Raw genomic sequence first — 22,109 nt, forward strand, 5'->3', positions numbered from 1 at the left:
AGCAGCCATTAGATACTTATATGTACTGGTACCGTTCAAAGTATGGTGATCACTTGAACTTGTCGGATCTTGCGGTCTAAGAGGATGTTGAGGGTGACCAGGTTATGGATGATGATAATGAAGAGCAGGAACCACAGTCACCACCACCTCCAACTCCACCTCCACCTCCACCTCCAGCGGCAGAAGAACAACCTCATTCCACAAGCCAGTATGTACCTCAGATACAATTTCCTACGTCGTTCCCGATACATCAGCCACATTTTGACTCAGGAGAGGGAGGTTCTTTTAGCAAGTTGCTTGGGTTCATGGCCTCAGATGCCGGCCAAGCACAATATAGCCACCAGGCCGACTTTATGGCGGGTAGGTATTCGTTTGACGCGAGGTATCCATTTTATACCTACTCGGGTGCTTCTGGAGGGTTTGTATCTGGTGATTCTAGTAGGAGTGACGGTGGTCGAGGAGTTCTTAATAGTCAAAATCCGAACCGTGTTTCAATGACTATGATTGAAGAAAATGCTAAGACTTGTGAGCATGAGACTGCTGAGTACTTAGTGGATGAGCCAGATGACGAGGAAGACGACGAGGATGAGGATGAGGACATGGAGGAGGAAGATGAGGAGGATGAAGAATCCCGTAACGATAGAGGTACAATTATCATAGAAGCTTTTCCCGTCAATTGATATTATCATAGTAAGTGTATAGCCAATTGATGATATTATGGTCATGTATGGTACATTGGTTAAGGTTGATGTTACTATATAACTGGTTGGTTCATAGATGATAGTATGTTTATGTTTGGTATGTTTTTGTTAGGTTGATTAAACTATATACCTGCTTGGCCAATTGATGAGAGTATGTTTGTGTTTGGTATGTTCTTGTTAGGTTGATTAAACTATATACCTGCTTGGCCAATTGATGAGAGTATGTTTGTGTTTGGTATGTTCACGATATGCCTGCTTTCTCAATTGATGATATTATATTCATGTATGGTATGTTGGTTTATATTGATTATACTATACAGTTGCTTGGTTTGATGGTTGTTTATACAGGTGACACCTGCACTCCAGGTGAGACAGGCAAAGGCTACAATCTCAGGATTGATCCACCGCGTCGTAGCGCTAGTCGATACACTCCGTCCGTGATCAAAAAGGCCGCAAAGAAATGCAAGAACATTGTGAACTTTGGAAAGTGGACAGTGAGAAAGTAGTTCTGGTGTAGTTAGTTTAGGCTATGTATCAGTTATCGTACTTAATGTATACTTTAACTATTTACGTATGACTAAAGTTTGATAAGGACCAACTAAGTATTGTATTTAAATATTTCAGTTGATGTTCCTTATGTTCATTAAAATACAATGAAGCAAGTTACGATGGCAGTGTTTTGATAACCGGACCGGACCAGACTGGTTCGTCCGGATAACCGGCAAACCGGACCCTATATCGGTCCGGTCCAGTATTTGGACCATGTAAGGATGAAAACCGGTTTGAACCGGTATAATTAGGCATGAACCGTTGAATATCCAGTGAACCTATACTCTGACCGGTTCGATCATCGGTTCGGTTCTGGCAATAATGTAGGACCGTTCAAATCTAATAAAGTACATTGACACAGGTTACAATGACTCGATCACCGTAAAGTACATTCACAAATGTTACACCGGTTCATACATCATAAAGTTCACTGACACAGGTTACAATGGTTCAGTTACCATAAAGTACAATGACACATGTAGCAATGATTCATTTATCATACAAGGCATTGACATAGGTTACAATGCTTCAAATATCATATAAACCTACTGGGCATTATTTTCGGTACCTGGAGGACCTCCCTGACGGTATCTACTACGACTGTATCCCTCAGCTCCACATTGCCTACACCTCCTCGGACGGCGTAGCATACGTATGTCCATCTCATTCAAGAAGCGCGTCATCCTGGGCCGACCTTTGGAAACGCGTCTCAGGTACGGGTTCGGTACAAATCAGGGACCATTGTAAGAAGGCCACGTAGTAGGATTTCCTAATGGCCTAAACCTAGCCCGATACACGCGCCTGACCTGGTCCATCTTATAAACGTCATGCACATATACCTGCCAATCTAGTCGTTGATTTACACAACATGCAAACACATGCCGGCAAGGAATCCGGTCCACCTGGAACTCACCACAATCACATCTCTGACGACGGAGGTCAACAGCATACTCCACTCCACTTGGCATCTCACGCACTTTAAATACCTCATTCTGCCTGTCAAAGCAATTAACCTGAATGTTTCCTGCTGCAAGCTGATTTGCATGAATTTTGGAGGTCACATGCTCCGTAAAAACATGGCCTGCATTAATCCTCGCCTCCGCTTATGCTCTTTTCCGTGTGAACAACTCATTAAGTCTGCAGAACGTTGCTTTCACAAGTGCAGTGATGGCGAGATTGCGTGCACCCTTCAAGACTGAGTTGATGCACTCCACTAGATTAGTCGTCATGTGACCCCATCGGTAGCCACCGTCGAATGCCAACGCATACTGTTCACGGGGAATACGGTTTAACTAGTTAGTATACGCCTTGCCCCGCTCTCGTAAACGCTGGTAACGCAGTTCATACTCACGAACTGTCCTCAAATATCCTAAACAATATCAGGTACCAAACAACAAATAAGTTTCAGGACGTATAGATTGTTCGCAGTTTCATCAATAACTAGATTTGAAAGATACAATGTTACCTATATTGACGACAAGCTTTTGCAGATAGGGTGCCTTGAATTTTCTCAGAAAGTTTGATTCTATATGCCTGATGCAAAACATGTGGAAAGCTCTAGGAGGTGACCAAGCTCCGTGACTACGTTCCACAGCTACATTTATGGACTCATGTCGGTCCGATATCAGCCCCACACCATCCCAAGTCACAACATGTTGACGTAGGTTACTGAGGAAAAAGTGCCAAGCATCAGAGGTCTCTCCCTCGACAATAGCAAATGCAATCGGTACGATATTGTTGTTACCATCCTGCGAAACAGCCACTAACAAGCAACCCTTGTACTTGCCGTACAAGTGAGTCCCGTCCACCTGGACAACTGGCTTACAGTGTCTGAATGCTCTAATGCATGGGTAATAGCTCCAAAAGACTCGATGCAATACCCAGATATCAGTTACCAAATCATCCCCTTGATATGCATGCATAGTCTCAAAATATACGACAGCTGATGGTTCCTTATGACACATGGCCTCGAACCATATGGGCAACGCTTCATAGGATGCTTCCCAACCTCCAAATATCTTCTCAATGGACTTCTGCTTTGCCAACCATGCTTTTCGATAGCTGACCGTGTAGTTGAACTTCGATTGCACTTCTGCAATAACTAATTTTACCTTTAAAGAGGGGTCAGCCTCAACCAACTGCTTTATGGCTTCGGCAATCGTATTTGAATCCAGCTTGGAATGATCCTGAGAGATGGTTGCTCTGGTACAAGTGTGACTGTCATTGTACCTCCTAATAACCCAACAATGCTTTCTGCTGATCATGCTAACTCTGATAAGCCAATCACACCCTGACCTGTACTGTGTACACTTCGCATAAAATGTCAACGGCTCCGATTCATACACACTGTAGTCTACAGATCTTCGGAGGGTATACTCCTTCATCGCCTTAATAACAGCTTCCCTGGAACTAAATTATATCCCCACGGCGAACTCACCATCTGCGACAAAAGAAACTTCTGCCCCAAGAAGGCAGCCATACCGTAAGTATTTAATACATAATTGTTTAATGACCAAAATTAAATATTAAATCATCACTCACATCATCAATTATGATATACCTAACGTTTACATTATGTTATTATCTAAATCTCCATTACATGAAAATACAAACACATTAAAACAAATTCTCCTCCATAACTAAAAATAAATACATATACTTCCAAATAACTTCATAAATACTATTATAAACAATCAGTTATGATATCCTAATTAACTAAATAACTAAATAAATACAAATTAACGAAATAACTAAAAATAATTATTAATCACCTAAACAACTACAAATAACTACTATAACGAACGCTCATTAATAACTCCTTATTAGCTAAATAAATACACAGTAACTAAATAACTAAAAAAAATACTAACCGCCTTCATCAAGACTATAATAAATACTCATTAATAAATAAACTAATAAATAATTCCTAATTAACTAACTAACTAAATAAATATAAATTAACTAAATAATCCCTAATTATCTTCCTAAATACTCTAAGAAATACTTATTAATAAAGCCTAATTAACATATTAACTAAATGAATACTGGACCCTAGATACTAATTCACTTAAAGTATTTTTATTTTGAACTTGTCTAAATAACCTCTTTTGTAAATGCTAAACGAGTACCTGCACTCATATAGTCCGGAAACTCCGGAGCATGCATGGCTTCCAAATCCAAAACTCGCATGAAAGATGGCTCCTCGAATGGCTTTTCGTTCGCGAGTGCATTTGCAACGTCTGCCACATTCGGAGCCATACTGCCGTCGGCTGGATCTACATCTCCATCTTCACCGACAACTTCGTAATTGCTTTCGAACTCTTCCTCACTGTCACTATTGTAGTCTTCTCGTAAAATATTTCGGTCGGCCTCAGATTGTTCGAATTCAATGTACAACTCGATGAAGAAAATTTGAGCACGACTTTCAATGTACATTAAAAACATCTCTTACATGCTTGCTTCGTCGGTTACATATTTGGTCTGAAATTGGACGAATCCACCAAATACTGGTATAGGATATCTGTATAAAATACATGATATTTTTCTTGACATCTCCGAATCTATCTTCTCACAAATCACTCCTTTAAACTCTTCAAATAAAATTGTGAAGGGAATAACAACATCTAATGGATATTCACAAACAAATTTTACTCCTTTAGGTGTCTGCAATAAAATCTGACCAAAATAATACACCTTCAAAAGAACTCTATCATCCATTCTTCTCACTCACTTAAACAAAAATAGAAATTTTACCATCAACTTTTTCCCCAACCCAAGTTACCCCACTCCAGACCAGAAAAAGAAGAAGAGAACTTGAACAAGAAGATGAAAGTTAGATCTGGTCGGCTGTCTTTGGTTCGCACACTTGAGCAACTATATATATACACACACAATTCGGACGGTCCGAGTTGTGTATAACCTAATTTGAAAAAAATTATAAAATAATGAAAACTCACGGTCCGATTTCCATTAGTGTAAATTAAAAAAAAAATTACAAACACAAAACGGACCCAGCGAGTACTTCATCGAGTCAAAAACAAAACCCACAAAGAAATCGGACCATCCATTTTGCTGGGTCATATCGCACGGTCCGATTTCTCTTATGTGCTAGTGCAAAACGGACCCTCCGATTTGCTTACAAATTTTTCAAAACATAGAAATCGGAGGGTCCGATTACTTCCATTCCAAATCTGACCAAAACCTGTCCCACATTCCGGTGTAGCACCCTCTCAATCCATATCCCAGCACAACACCAACTCCTCCTCCATAACCGAAAAAATGACCCACTTATTTTTATCGTTCTCACTAGGGAATTTCTCTCCACAAAAAAAAATAATAATAATAAATAACTATTTATATCATAAAAGATGAATACATTGACATATATATCCATACTAAATTAAAACTAAACTTGTATTTATATAAGATGTTTTTTGTGTGACAAAAATATCCTATCTTTGGAAAATTAGTGCCACGTAAGATATTTTTTTCATACGAAAAAAAAATCTTACGTGAGTACAAGTTTAATTTCGATCTAATGTAAATATATATATCAGTATTTTCATCTTTTATAGATACAAATAATCATTTATTTAACAAAAGAAATCGTTAAATATTTCCATGCAATTACACAAGCCAAATGCTAATTAGTGTGGCAGTGGCTATTCTCTTGAAAAATATATAGATCAAAGATTAGATATGAATGGAGTAGAGAGTTTGACGTACACTTTATAACGGGTGTAGTGAGAAAGGAAGAAGTTGTCGTATATTAATAGCCAATAAAATCAGGAATGACCTTTTCAACGTGATTAACTCCCGCAATGTCTCCTCTCAATAAACGGCAACGATTGAATAATCACATGCATAAAAACTTATGGTCCATTATTGGATTATTTATTGTCGAATATGAAGCTTTTAATTTATTTTAAAATTTTAAAATTTTATTTTTATGAGATTTTTTTAATAAGTTATTTTTTATCTAATTAAGGCTGATATGAAAATTAATTTTTTAATCATTTATAAATATTTTAACAGTATAATTTTTTTATATTGATTATGGTAATTATTCTTTAATTCTGATATATTTGATAATAACTTACTGAAAAAACGAAAAAAAAAGTCTAATTTTAAATATTTTACTAGTAAATAAAATTTAAATTTTTAATATATTTATTACGATAAAATCATTAGATTTTCTAATAATAATAATAACAATAATAATGTATGGTGGCAAGACCAAGTGCGTGCCAAACAAACAAGGTGGTAACACTATGATTAAGACTCGTGCCCTAGCCCCACGACAACGGAATGTGATATTATTTTTTTATTATGTATGCATGCACGCACGAAATGAGGTAAATTTATTTGATTTCTCTCAATACCGAAAATACGAAACCAAATTAAGAGATCCACATCTGTGGCTAAATAGATGGGTCATGGAAAAGGGATTGAACTTGATTATCCTAGCGTCCTTTGATTTGCACCACACCCATTCCCATCCATTTCTACTGTTCATCAAACTTGTTGCACGTTTGATTTATATATTTTTCATCGTTTAAAAATAAAATGTTGCCGGCCAGTAGTAGAGCTTAGTTCAGACAAGGGAGGTCATGGCCCTTCCAAATTTTTTATAAAAAATTTAGTAGTACTTTTTTAAAAGATAAAAAATAGTTCAATTGACTTAAATACTTTATTATGACTTAAAATATCTAATAAGTTTAATAAACAACACTCTCTCTATCTTTAAATTCAAATATAAAAAATTAGATATTTTTTATTTATTTAATTTAATATTATTTTATATTTTATTATTTATTTAATTTAATTTTTTATATTATAAAAAATAATAGAATATTCAATAAGTATTAATATTATTGTATTTATATAAATTGATAAAAAAAATTCAATAAATATTATAAATTTTAATATTTCTCCTTTTAACTTCTTCTTTATATATTTTACAGGATATATATTCAAATTTTTATATAAAATAACAATAAAAAATCAAAGAATTGATACATTTTTTAAGAAGAAGGCTAATATTTAAGAAGAACATATAACTTTTACAATATCAACACATGTAGATAGTTCTTCTACTTTAATGAATCACGAAAAAAGTGAGATATAACTTTCAAAAGTTCAAAAAGTTATATCTAATGACTTTAACCTTAACTTTTTGGAACGAGATCTTGAAAAATGGCTTTAAATTTAACAGTATCACCTAAACCAAAGAGATGAAATTAGACGAATTTATCTTAAATGAGGTCCATATAAAAAATATTTTGACAATTATTTTTTATTTGGCCCCCAAAATTTTATTTCAAGTTCCGCCACTATTGCCAGCAATTTCGATATGCTAGCTGTGCTAGATATTGTATGTGTGAACTTGGAGATTCGATCAATCAATGTAATTCAATTAAACCAATTTTTATTACTCTATCTAATAAATTTTAAATTTAGTAATTTTTTTTCTATGTTATCCGTCTATCTAATAGATTAATTATAAAGACTAATCCGTCACATATATAAACTTTATTTAAAAATTTATATTATCACTAATTAATAGATTATTGCATGTTTAAGACGAAATTCAAATTCAGAATACTTATTTAAATAAATTAATAAATTAATTAGTTTAAATAAAAAGATATAAAAGAGAGACTATGTGTACACATTAAAATCAATTATATATAATATAAATATATATTATTTAATTTATTTTTAATATATATTTTATATTTTAATATATATTTTTAAATACGTGTATAATTTAATAGCATATTTTTAATATACAGCTTAGTACTTTATACACATATTCTGATAATTAAACATATACATCATGAAGAGTAAAATAATTAATAATAAATCATTGTCATATTATAATAGAGATTATTCATACATATATTAACCCTAAGACATATGATTAAGACGATAGATTGTTACCAAAAAAATATGATTAACACGATGGGATGAGAGAAAAAAATAAAACAAAACAAACAAACAAAGTGCGGCTGGAGTGCTCGATAGAAATATGTACAAAAAGCATTATTGAATTATATATAAATATAATAAAAAATTATATATAAATATAAATTTAATAAAAAATTAGGCGATCAAATATATTTTTAATTAAGTCCAACTAAATTATATATTTATGTATAATATGCTCTTTTATAATATTTTTTTTATATAATTTTTTTTATTTAATTTATTCTCATTTTTCTCTTCTCCTTCTTTATTATTATTATTATTTTTTCTTCTTTTTTTTTTCTTCGCCTCCTGTCTTCTTCTCTCTTATTTAATTTCTTTTTCCTCTTTCGTCGTATCATCATTTTCTGTTCAGCAAAGCCAAAGCTATTGAATGCAAAAATTTTTGAAAAATCACAAATATTGTTGGGTTTTTCTCTCCTTTGTGAGGCCCAAGCCCAACATTTTGAGGGTGTCTCTTGCACCCATTGTGCCACAACCCTAGTTCAAATTTTTGGGGTCATTGAGAGTAAGAGGTAGTAGCCACCAAGTGAGAGAGAAGGGGAAAAACAGAATTCCCGTTTTTGCCCAAAGCAGTAAATTTCAAATGTCAGTTTCTCAGTTGTTCACCGTTGGATCGGCTTGAAATTTAAACTGCATGTTCTTATCATCTTGTTCTTCATTCTGATCGGTGGAGATGTTGATTGGAGATTTGCAATGAGAGAAATTGGCTTCGCAAGAGAGAAATTAGGTTTCCCGTTTTTACACAGAGCAGCAATTTTGGAACGGCAGTTTCTCATTCTTTCACCGTTGGATCGACGTGAAATTTGAACTGTAGATTCTTCACATCTTTTTCTTCATTCTGGACGGTGGAGATTTTAATTGGAGGTCTGCAGAGGGAGAAATTGGCTTCGACAGCAGCTCTGTTTTTTGGGTATATTTCATCTTCTTGCTTTTCATTTGTGAGCTTTGGTGCTTTGATGTTTTGGCTTGTTATATGCACATTTTTGTGCTTTGTTTGAGACTCTCTTGTACCTCATTTGATTATAGTGGAGCTATTTCATTGGTCTGGACGACTCGTGGTTTTTACCTCTCACCTTGAGGGGGTTTTCCACGTTAAAATCTCGGTGTGTTCTTATTATTGCTTTACTTGCTATATTTGCTTGTTATAGTTGCTGCCATATTGTGTTGTGAGTGCTTCCATATTGTTCTTGTGTTGGACATTTGTGTCGTTTCCGCTGCTAGGCTCTTTCATACTGGCATCAGAGCTTGTTGGTATTTTTCTGGGCTTGTGATTTTGTGAACAATGGAAGCTAATACTAATACTAGTAGGATGATCACTCTTAATGGTCCTAATTATGATTTGTGGAAGTCAAAAATGGAAGATTTGCTTTATGTCAAGAATTTTCATCAACCAGTTTTTGGTACAGAGAAGCCTAATGATAAATCTGATGATGATTGGACTTTGTTGCATAGACAAGTCTGTGGATATATTAGGCAGTGGGTTGACGATAATGTGTTGAACCATATTATTGGAGAGACACATGCTCGGACCCTTTGGATTAAGCTTGAACAGTTGTATGCTCGAAAAACTGGGAATAACAAGATGTTTTTGATCAAGCAGTTGTTGGCTTTGAAGTATACAGATGGGACATCAATGACAGATCACTTGAATAATTTCCAAGGAATTATGAATCAGTTATCTTCCATGGGTATCAAGTTTGATGAAGAGGTTCAAGGATTGTTACTTCTTGGCTCCTTACCAGACTCGTGGAAAATTCTCAGAATGTCATTGTCCAATTCTGCTCCTGATGGTGTAATCTCTATGGATCTTGCCAAGAGCAGTGTTTTGAATGAAGAGATGAGAAGAAAGTCACAAGGTACATCGACTACACATTCAGATGTTCTTGTTTCTGAGTCTAGGGGGAGAAGCAAAAGTCGAGGTCCTAAAGGTAGAGATCAAAGTAGAAGCAAGTCTCGAGGAAAGTATAAGAATATTGAGTGTCATCATTGTGGTCAAAAGGGACATGTGAAGAAATTTTGTTGGCAGCTAAAGAAGGAGAAAGCCAAGGCAAGTAAAGATAAGAGCACAAATAAAGATGATGGTAGCAAGGAAGACAAGGTTAATGTAACTCATGATGATTTTCTTGTTGTTGAGGAGTTTGAATCTGTTAACCTTGTTGATAATAGCACTAGTTGGGTGATTGATAGCGGTGCTTCTATTCATGTTACATCTAGGAGGGATTTGTTTACGTCCTATACTCCTGGTGATTTTGGTGATGTAAAAATGGCTCATCAAGGTGTTGCAAAATGTGCTGGTGTTGGACAGGTTTGCTTGGAAACCTCCAACGGTACCAAGTTGACTTTGAAGCGTGTGAAGCATGTTCCAGATATTCGGTTGAACTTACTTTCTGTTGGTAAGTTGTGTGATGAAGACTTGGATAGCTCATTCTCTCGTGATAGTTGGAAGCTCACCAAGGGTTCCATGGTTGTTGCTAGAGGTACTCGACACTCTACTCTTTATTTAACTCAAGCAAAGATTGTGAAAGATGTTGTTAATGCTGCTGAGTTTGTTGATGAAACTGATTTATGGCATAAGAGATTATGTCATATGAGTGAGAAGGGCATGAATATGTTATCCAAGAGGAATCTTTTATCTGGTTGTAAGGTTGCTTTGCAAAAGTGCAACCATTGCTTTGCTGGGAAACAGAACAGGGTTTCTTTCAAGAGCCACCCACCTTCAAGGAAGTCAGAGATACTTGACTTGGTGCATTCTGATGTATGTGGGCCGATGAAGACAAGAACACTTGGAGGGTCTATCTATTTTGTAACCTTTATTGATGATCATTCTAGGAAATTATGGGTTTACACTTTGAAGACCAAAGATCAAGTTTTGAATGTGTTCAAGCAATTTCAAGCTTCTGTTGAAAGAGAAACTGGGAAGAAGTTGAAATGCATTCGTACTGACAATGGTGGTGAGTACTCAGGTCCATTTGATGCTTATTGTAAAGAGCATGGTATAAAACATCAGAAGACTCCTCCGAAGACTCCTCAGTTGAATGGCTTGGCTGAAAGGATGAACAGAACATTGGTTGAAAGAGTTAGGTGCTTATTGTCACAGTTTGGATTGGCAAAATCCTTTTGGGGTGAAGCTTTGAGCACTGTTGTTCATGTCTTGAACCGAACACCATGTGTTCCCTTGCAATTTGAAGTGCCAGAGAAGGTATGGTCAGGTAAAGATGTTTCTTATGATCATTTAAGAGTCTTTGGATGTAAAGCTTTTGTTCATATTCCTAAAGATGAGAGATCTAAGCTTGATGTAAAGACTAGGCAATGTATTTTTATTGGCTATGGCATGGATGAGTTTGGTTACAGGTTTTATGATCCTGTTAGCAAGAAGGTAATTCGGAGTAGAGATGTTGTCTTTGTTGAAGACCAAACATTGAAGGATGTTGATAATGCGGAAAAGCCAATGGTTCAGCCTAGTGATGATTTTTCTGACTTGGATATTACTCCCTCTATGCCTATGGTAGAAGATGGTAGAGTTGAAGCTCAAAATAATGAGCATGATACAAGTGCAGGTGAAGATGGAACAGTTGATCCAATACTTGATGAAGTTGGTGATGATGATCAAGATGAAGAACCAGCTTTAGAAATTCCTGCAAATGCACTTAGAAGGTCTACAAGAGAGAGAAAGCCTTCGTCAAGGTATTCTCCACATGAGTTTGTTTTGTTGACTGATGGGGGAGAACCTGAATGCTTTGGAGAGGCTGTTGAAGATGAAAGCAAAGCTCAATGGCTTGAAGCTATGCAAGAAGAAATGAAGTCCTTGCTTGAGAATGATACCTATGAGTTGGTGAAGCTACCGAAGGGTATGCGAGTTTTGAAGAACAAATGGGTATTCAGAATCAAGAATGAAGAACACAATTCTAAGCCTCGGTATAAGGCTAGATTGGTTGTTAGAGGCTTTAGCCAGAGAAAAGGTGTTGATTATGAGGAGATCTTTTCTCCTGTTGTGAGGATGTCATCCATTCGTGCTGTGCTTGGATTAGCAGCGTCTCTTGATTTGGAGATTGAGCAAATGGATGTGAAGACAGCTTTTCTTCATGGTGATTTAGACAAGGAGATCTACATGGAGCAACCGGAGGGCTTTGTTATTAAAGGAAAGGAAGATTTTGTGTGCAAGCTTAAGAAGAGTCTTTATGGGTTGAAGCAAGCTCCAAGACAGTGGTACAAGAAGTTTGAATCTGTTATGGGGAAGCATGGTTACCGTAAGACAACTTCAGATCATTGTGTATTTGTGCAAAAATTTTCTGATGATGATTTTATCATTCTTTTGCTTTATGTGGATGATATTTTGATTGTGGGCAAGAATGCTTTGAGGATTAATGAGTTGAAGAAACAGTTGAGTAAGTTCTTTGCTATGAAGGACTTGGGTCCTGCCAAACAAATTTTGGGCATGACTATTACTCGTTATAGAGATTCCAAGAAGCTTTATTTGTCACAGGAGAAGTACATAAAGAAGGTGCTTCAAAGGTTTGGCATGAATGATGCCAAATGTGTTGCTAGTTCTTTTGCTCCTCATTTTAAGTTGAGTACCAAGCAGTGTCCAACCACTGATGAGGAGAAACAAGCAATGGATGAAATTCCTTATGCCTCAGCTGTTGGAAGCTTGATGTATGCTATGGTGTGTACTAGACCAGACATTGCTCATGCAGTTGGTACTGTGAGTCGTTTTCTCTCTAATCCAGGTAAAGAACATTGGAATGCTGTTAAATGGATTATGAGATATCTCAAAGGTACAACTAACTTGAGTTTGAGTTTTGGTGGTGAGAAACCTTTGCTAGTTGGCTTTACTGATGCAGACATGGCAGGAGATATTGATTCTCGAAAGTCTACTTCAGGTTATTTGGTCAAGTTTGCAGGGGGAGCTATTTCATGGCAGTCAAGGCTACAAAAGTGTGTTGCACTTTCTACCACAGAGGCAGAGTTTATTGCAGCAACTGAAGCATGTAAAGAGTTGTTGTGGATGAAGAAGTTTCTTGCAGCACTTGGTTTCAAGCAAGACCGTTATGTGTTGTTGTGTGATAGCCAAAGTGTTATTCATCTTGCCAAGAATTCTACTTTTCATCCAAGATCTAAACATATTGATGTTAGGTATCACTGGATACGGGATGTGTTAGATTCCAAGTTGTTGGAACTTGAGAAAGTTCACACTGATGACAATGGTGCTGATATGATGACAAAAGCATTGTCAAGAGAAAAGTTTGAAACATGTTGTTTGATCGCCGGAATGGCGAGAGCCTCCACCTAGTCGAGAAGGGGGAGATTTGTTGGGTTTTTCTCTCCTTTGTGAGGCCCAAGCCCAACATTTTGAGGGTGTCTCTTGCACCCATTGTGCCACAACCCTAGTTCAAATTTTTGGGGTCATTGAGAGTAAGAGGTAGTAGCCACCAAGTGAGAGAGAAGGGGAAAAACAGAATTCCCGTTTTTGCCCAAAGCAGTAAATTTCAAATGTCAGTTTCTCAGTTGTTCACCGTTGGATCGGCTTGAAATTTAAACTACATGTTCTTATCATCTTGTTCTTCATTCTGATCGGTGGAGATGTTGATTGGAGATTTGCAATGAGAGAAATTGGCTTCGCAAGAGAGAAATTAGGTTTCCCGTTTTTACACAGAGCAGCAATTTTGGAACGGCAGTTTCTCATTCTTTCACCGTTGGATCGACGTGAAATTTGAACTGTAGATTCTTCACATCTTTTTCTTCATTCTGGACGGTGGAGATTTTAATTGGAGGTCTGCAGAGGGAGAAATTGGCTTCGACAGCAGCTCTGTTTTTTGGGTATATTTCATCTTCTTGCTTTTCATTTGTGAGCTTTGGTGCTTTGATGTTTTGGCTTGTTATATGCACATTTTTGTGCTTTGTTTGAGACTCTCTTGTACCTCATTTGATTATAGTGGAGCTATTTCATTGGTCTGGACGACTCGTGGTTTTTACCTCTCACCTTGAGGGGGTTTTCCACGTTAAAATCTCGGTGTGTTCTTATTATTGCTTTACTTGCTATATTTGCTTGTTATAGTTGCTGCCATATTGTGTTGTGAGTGCTTCCATATTGTTCTTGTGTTGGACATTTGTGTCGTTTCCGCTGCTAGGCTCTTTCATACTGGTATCAGAGCTTGTTGGTATAAGTGTGAGGAGTATTGAAGTTAGTCTCACATCAAAGAAAGCATGGAAGAGTGAGGAGTTTATAAGATGAGAGACCCATTAACTTGACACCTTAAGGTTTTGAGTTGGATGTGGTGTCTTCTCATCTTATGATCTCTTGCTTGATTCCTCCCCGAAATCTCCCCGGTGGTTGAGAGCTCCCCACGGTGGCCCCAAAAAGTATAAATATTGATTCACAAACTAATAAAATACAATAAAATTATTGAATACAATAAAATTATTGAATACAAAAATTTTAGTCCATAATACAAAAAATTTATAATGACCAACACAAATTTTTATATATTAGTTTAAAAAATTTGTTTTCTATAAATTTTTGTATGTGTGAATCACTATTATTAAATTTTATTAATTTTCGAATCTTTTAGGGGGTTTGAATTTATTTTTTCATCACTCTTATTACTTAATGTTAGTTTTGTGAAATAATTTGATGTTGGTTCAGTGTATTATGGATTTAAATATTGTAGCAAGGATAGTTTTGATGAATAAGTAGTTTGGATGAATGGTTTGAGAAAATTAATAGTTATATTATTGATAGATTAAGGAGAGAGTACAAAAGCTAGTAAAATTTAATATGCTTCTTAGTTGATTACAATGAACTCTATGATGACCTATTTATAAAGTTGGTTCATTATAATTTCTAAATAATTCTAGGTTTTAGATATTTCTAGATATTTACCTAGATATATTTAGATACTAAATTTAGATATTTTTAGTACTTAATTTATTTATTTATTTAACTTCTAGACTTCTCCATCAAAATATCTACATATTTATTTTTATGAAACAATATTATGAGAATTCTAAAAAATTCTACAAATATATAGCATAATCAATATTTAGTATGAAGTATCGTGATTTAGTTTTCTTTATTTTTATTTTTGTGTTATGTACAAAAATTTTTGTGCTATATATCAATAAATCTTTGTGGTTTTTAACAGATTATTAATAATTATTTATATTTTATTTTCTGTAATTATTTTTGTATTCTTTTTTTTACTTTTATATTTTTTTTTATTTTTTTGAATTTTCTGTTGTCTTGTACCCAAGCTAACAGGAATATTCTACTTCGTAAGCTTGATCCGCCAGAGATGTGGCACCCGGTAATTGAGTAGACTTTATGAACAACGGGATTCTACCATGTATTAAGAGTAGGACAGATCAGAAGGACATTCCGCTTTGCTATATGCTCTTGTGGAAAGGTGAAGGTTGGAGACTCATTCTTTCGTATTGTCAGCCGGTGAAGTTACAGTAACACTGGAGGACATGTTACACATATATTGGCCTATCAATTGATGGAGAGGTTGTGACCGGTTGGACCGATAGCAGTCAGGACTTCTTGGTCAACCAGAGAGCATGGCAATATTTGGCAGCGAACCCGTTGTGAGTAGTTCATCTAAAAGTTACATAAAGCTAACCTGTGTTCGTCATATCAGAGACACACAACCTCTAGACACTTGGTTGTCTGTTCAGCGATATGTTAGGTCTTACATCTTCTGTCTGTTGCGAACCATCCTTTTCGCAGATAAATCGACGACGTATGCCCACACGATGTACCCACCACTGCTCCAAAATTTTGAGCAAATCGGCACTTACAGTCGGGGGGTCAGGAACTCTCGCACATCTTTACAAGGCACTGTGTCGTGCATCACGGTATGATTGCAAAGAGATGGGCGGTCCGCTTGATTTGTTGTTTGTTTGGGCGTGGGAGCGAGTGCCCTTTCTTGCACCCATTCCAAGACAGCGGCTTGCACCCGCTGATATACTGGTTGCACGCAGGTAACACCATAATAGTACATAATTTATTGAATTTTGACTCGTATTTTATTTATGTTTTACTGTTAAGAAGTAATTTAAACTTGGTTATAATGTTGCGTATTGCAGGTGGAGTCATCCTCCACGAACTAGGGAGTGGATGTGGAGGAGCGCAGCGTCTGTTAGGCACGACATAGACTATATAGAAGAGGTTAGTATCGATATTAATTTATAAGAATAATTTACGGTATTAATAATCTAACTTAGCTCATGCAACATTTTGCAGTTTGTCTGGCGGCCATACCTCGGCATCATCATCCCGGCCGAACTACATCACCACCTCGATGTGTGTGCCACGGTACGGTAGGGTAGTTGCTTTCATTCGAGTGTGTCGAATGACATCCTGTGAAACGAGTGGTTCGTCAGTACGGGTATGTACAGTCTCCTCCTCTGCCGACACAAGCCATTCTTCTTGACCAGCATTATTACACTCTTCCGAAAGTATAGTGCCATGATTGAAGCATCGTACTCGACGAATGGATTCAGCAATGGGAGAATCGCTGCAACAGTTGATTGTTAGATAGGAATCTACAACCAATTGTTGACTTAGCCCGTCTGCCGATTATTATAGTTGGTACCTTGGATTATTCTAGATGTACCTGAGGTTGTCGGAGTTCATTCCTCAGTAGCCACACTGCATCCACCCCAGCAGCCATGATTGACTCATGTCGATCGGAGATTATACTCACCGTCTTTTCTTACAACAAGCCTTCATAAGTTACTAAGAAAAAATTTTCATGCATTAGCGGTCTTACCCTCTACGATGGCAAAAGCAATCGGCATAATGTTTTGATTCCTATCTTGCGAAACTACAACCAAAAGGCAACCTTTATATTTTTCATATAGGTAGGTGTCGTCAACTTGAACCAGCGGCTTACAATATTTGAAGGCTCTTATGCTTGGATTGAAACTCTAGAATACCCGATGGAGTATCCTAACACACCACCTCTTCACTCCCGTTATATAGGGGTCGTGTTTCTATTTGGACTTGTGAACCAAGCATCTTCTGAACCATTGCGGAGAATGACAACGGCAAAATTCTGTAAGATTCTTTCCATCCACCGAAAACTTTTGCTATCGACTTTTGCTTTGCTAACCAAACTTTTTGATAACTAATAGTGTAGTTGTATCTTGCCTGGACTTCTGCAATTATAGATTTTACCTTTATGGATGGGTTGGATTCAACCAATTGCTTCATAGCCCATCAATCGTGTCCGAGTCCAACTTAGAGTGATCTTGTGAGATCGTTCCCATGAAACACGTGTGCCTCCCGTTGTATCTCTAAATAATCTCCCAGCAAGCTTTCTTCAATATCAAGCTGGCTCAGATAAGCCAATCGCACCCACGTCTATAAGTCTTGCATTTTGCATAGAATTTCTGTGGCTCGGATTCATAAACAACGTAATCAACTCCTCTAGAGATAGTGTAACTCCAAATTGCCGCAATGACTGATTTTCTAGAACCATATTCCACTCCGATCCTAAACTTCCTGTCCTCAGGATTAACAACACCTATAAAAAGAAGAAATTTTTGTTCATCGATCTGTTAATTAGAATCACTCAAGTCTTCCTCGACACGATCAACTGGTTTGGCAAAGTGAATTGGTTTTGCTGCTACCATGGGTGCATGCGGGTTCGAAGACGATGACACACAATCACTACCTATTACGAACCGCAACGTACCACTTCATCACATGTTATAGTATTAGTCTTGTATGACTATCACATGCTAATCAGCTTCGACCAAAATGTCCTATTTCAAAACTCTCCACTCAATTGAAAGCATTGATAGAAATTTATATGCAACTCTCTCAATCTCCTTAAAACTTAGTGCACCCATACCAATTAATATGAGATTCTTTAATTTAGCGTGTCCAAAGAATTAAGACAACAAATATGCAACATTATAAGTGAATTGCATTTAAATATCACTCTCGTTCACCATTTCTAATTATTCCATTCGAATAAACTTACACAAAAAAAGAAAACTGATTACTAATAGCCATAAGTACGAAGAATAAAGTAAGAAGAAATACAAATTATTAGTGAAATTGGTGTAGTGTGATGTGTAGGAACGAAGCTTCCTATATACAAGGGGAGACAGCGCCTCTCCTCCAAAAATTTTAGGTAAAAAAAAATTAAGAGTGGCCCCTCCAAAAAATTATTGATAGCCTCCTTCTCTAAATTTTAGGTGCTCGGACCATGATCAATTGATCATCATAAGAAAAATTAGAGGTTAGTGATGTTTCTTTCAAATTTTTTCGTACACAATTCAAAAGTTCAACTTTTTTTCAGGCAAAAAAAAAACTTTCTTTCGCACATAAGTATAGGGCACCTTACCTGTGAATAGGGCTGGCAATGGGTAGGGTAGGATAGGGTTTGAACCCTACCCGCGGATTGAAAATTCTATTAAAACTCTACCCTACCCTACCTGCGGGTTGAGAATCTCTCAACCCTAACCCTACCCGCACCCTAAAGTTCTAGACCCTACCCTACTCGCAGATATATCAAATTTTTCAAAGCAAATATAAAATTCAATCATTTCAAATTTTATACATATTAATAACATAAAAAATAACAAACTAATACTCTAAATTACTAAATTAACTAACTAGTTTAGTGGCTGTTCACTTATTGTAAGTCATTACATAAGAGAGATTGTAGATTCAACTCTCACTTCTTTCACTATATTCCTAATTTTTATAAAATATGTGTTATATATTTAAGGTGCGGGTAGGGTAGGGTAGGGTACACCCTAAATCCGTACCCTACCCTACCCGCAGGCATATCCGGACCGTACTCTACCCTACTCGCAGCGGGTAGGGTAGCCTATCCTACCCGAACGGGTTGGACCGAATTGGATACCCGCGGGTAGGGTATGAATTGCCAGCCCTACCCGTGAATCACTCTTATAATCTTTTCTTTTGCTCTTTGATTCTCAGGTCTCGTCTCATTAGTATAAGACAATAAGTAGCAACATCACTTTTCTCCCTTTATTTTAAATTAATTCTTTAATTATTTTTATTTATTTATTTATTTATTTATCTAGTTTATAATAATAATTTAAGTTTTTAAAAAATAAAAAATGATAATTATACAATTATAATATTAACCTTGTATATATATATTCTCTAATTATTAATTATTTGTGATTTTTATATTATTAATTTACAAACAATAAAGCCAGAAGTGTTATAAATATGATTTAGGATTTAGTTAACTTAGCTTACATAATATTTATCTATAAATTTTTAATTATAAAAATTTATTTAAATAATAAATAAGATGAAAACAATAAATATTAAAAGAAATGGGCTAAAAAAGTAAAAATATTTTTATTATTATTACATCGAGGTTAATTTTTTTAATACTTGAGGCATTAAGGGTTAATACCTTAACTTTTCAATAAGATAGTTTAAAATCAAACATCAATATTAATATATTTATAAATTTTAAATACGATAATCTATTTTTATAATATTTGATATTAATTTTAAGATATTTGTGTTTAAATATCATGATATATAATATATTTATCTTATAAAAAATAAGTCTTATTAGTCGTTATAATATATATATATATATATATATATATATATATATATATATATATATATATATATATATATTCAATTTTCTTGTAAAGATCGAGTAAGTCCTGTTAATCATTATCTTTGTTTTTGAATCGAGAACTTTCTTATATATTGTATTTTGACAGCATATCTAAAGTATTGATAAGTCATTTAGATATACATATACGTAATCTCTCATAGATAAATACGTATTCTAAATACTATTTTAAGTACTAAAACATTTAGATATGTAAATACACATATTACGAGTATTGAATAACCGATTTATGAACAAATATGTAGTTTGTATTTATCCCGGATACAACTAAATTATTTGTTTCCAAATATTATTACTTATCTTTAGTACGTACTGAATTATATGTATTTAAATTAGTAAATATTCTGCTCATTACATATTTCAATAAATATTAAAATTATTTAATTTAAATAAAAAAGTCAAAGAATATCTAGTATTAAAATCGAAAAAAAATTATTGACTGATTATTCAATCTTTAGATTTTTGTAACTTCTTAAAATTATTTTTATCCATTTACGACAAAAATTGCAAACTAAATTTATTTAGCTAAAATCATTAAATTTTAAAATAAAAATATTTTATTTTTCTAATATTTTTATATAAAATACATAAAAATTTAATTTTTAAAATATTTTTTGACAAAATATATTTAATAGTTGGATATTTTTATTGTATTTAAATATTTTAAAAATATTTTTATTAAAAAATTCAAAAGAATACTTTTATCAATATTTGATAATTCAAATTTTTTCCGATTTATTCATTATGTTTATAAAAAAGTTAAAAAATTAATTTTTAATTAAATATTTTAAAAATATTTTTATTATTAAAAAATATTTTTATCAATAATTTAATAATTCAGATATTTTTTCGTTTTACTCATTATGTTTATGCGAAAGTTAAAAAATTGATTTTTAATTAAATATTTTAAAAATATTTTTATTATTAAAAAATTTTTAAAAATACTTTTATCAATAATTTGATAATTCAAATATTTTTTCAATTTACTCATTATGTTTATGAAAAAGATAAAAAATTAATTTTTAATTAGTTAATATTAGTCAATTTAATTCAGAGTTTAAAATTTTAATTTAAAATTTAGAATTAGTAATTTTTAATTTAAAATTTAAATTTAAAATAAATAAAATAATTTTAAAAATTTAACTTATGTTGCCCAAAAAAATTGATTACCTACCGTTACTCTAATTTTTATTAGACATACACAGATACTTTTAAGTTTCTACCCATCCATGGCATAAACGCAACCAACAAAAGAAATTATTAACGATGACTTTATATATATACATATATACATACATATATACATACATCCAGGGGCGAAGCTCGAACCCCTTTTAGGAGGGGCTAACATGCAAAATACAATTAAATAGAAAACAAAAAATAAAATTAAGAAGGGGCCAAATTATAAAATTAGAGGACTTTATAAATAAAATTTATTTATTTGGGAGGGACATTGTCCCCCTTTATATATACTAAGCTTCGCCCCTAGATCCAACAAATACAAAAATATTTATTTAATGTAAAAAAATTAAGAAATGAGTGATCATATTTCTTATTTTTTATATCCAATATTTTTAGGTACATTCTTTTCTTTATTTTCTAATACTTCCATTTAGTAGTTTTACTCACAGCTAGACGTGATGACCACCGTATTTTTCATATGATACTAGAAATTATTTCTGTTAGAATGTATTAAAATATTTTTATTTTAATTAATTTGATACTCTTATTAAGAATAGAATATTATGTATTTAATATTTTGATTTGTTTATCCTATATAAATAACTAAATTGTAGCTTGTATCATATTTTATACTTTGTAAATATAAAAATCTTTTATAATATGGTGACCTTAGATCTTTTTAAAAATAATATTATTTCTGACAAATAAATGAATTTTTATTGTAGTTCTGATCCGCGGTCTAGCACTTCATTGATCCTTTTTTGTGAGATCTTGTGGATTTTGTTCTGCTTCAATATTGTTTTGGGTTGAAAGTATGAGAGGTTTTATTAAAGGTAGTAAATTATGGGGCATGTCTTCACTTGTTCTTATAATTACATACCAATCAACCAATGTTACATTACACTACATGCTTATGGTTTTATAGTCTAAGAACTATACTAACTACTATGAGTTGCGTAGTATTATAAGTAAAATTATTTAGTAAATATAAAAAGATCAATATCAAGTTTATCTTAATTTTTTTATCCACCATTAAAGTTGA

General features: G+C 34.1%; 1 protein-coding gene across 1 annotated transcript; it reads right to left on the reverse strand.

Moving 5' to 3' along the window:
• Nucleotides 1–1,364: 1,364 nt before the first annotated feature.
• Nucleotides 1,365–3,634, reverse strand: LOC112770364 (uncharacterized). Its single transcript, XM_025814732.1, has 5 exons — nt 2,716–3,634; nt 2,606–2,619; nt 2,397–2,518; nt 2,057–2,246; nt 1,365–1,562 (listed from the first exon to the last, which is right to left on the reverse strand). Exons 1-5 carry the CDS (start codon nt 3,632–3,634, stop codon nt 1,365–1,367), a joined length of 1,443 nt encoding a protein of 480 aa, XP_025670517.1.
• Between the last annotated feature and the right edge of the window lie 18,475 nt (nt 3,635–22,109).

Source organism: Arachis hypogaea, chromosome 18, assembly GCF_003086295.3.
Source record: "Arachis hypogaea cultivar Tifrunner chromosome 18, arahy.Tifrunner.gnm2.J5K5, whole genome shotgun sequence".
Lineage (NCBI taxonomy): Eukaryota > Viridiplantae > Streptophyta > Magnoliopsida > Fabales > Fabaceae > Arachis > Arachis hypogaea.

What these genes read in the sequence shown, in the direction of transcription:
- LOC112770364 (XM_025814732.1), bottom strand. Translation starts at nt 3,634, where the DNA reads ATGAAGGAGTATACCCTCCGAAGATCTGTAGACTACAGTGTGTATGAA. An exon ending in ACTGCACTTGTGAAAGCAAC is followed by an intron (nt 2,247 to 2,396) that starts GTTCTGCAGACT and finishes TTGCTTTGACAG; the next exon opens with GCAGAATGAGGTATTTAAAG. An exon ending in ACGTTTATAAGATGGACCAG is followed by an intron (nt 1,563 to 2,056) that starts GTCAGGCGCGTG and finishes CATTATTGCCAG; the next exon opens with AACCGAACCGATGATCGAAC.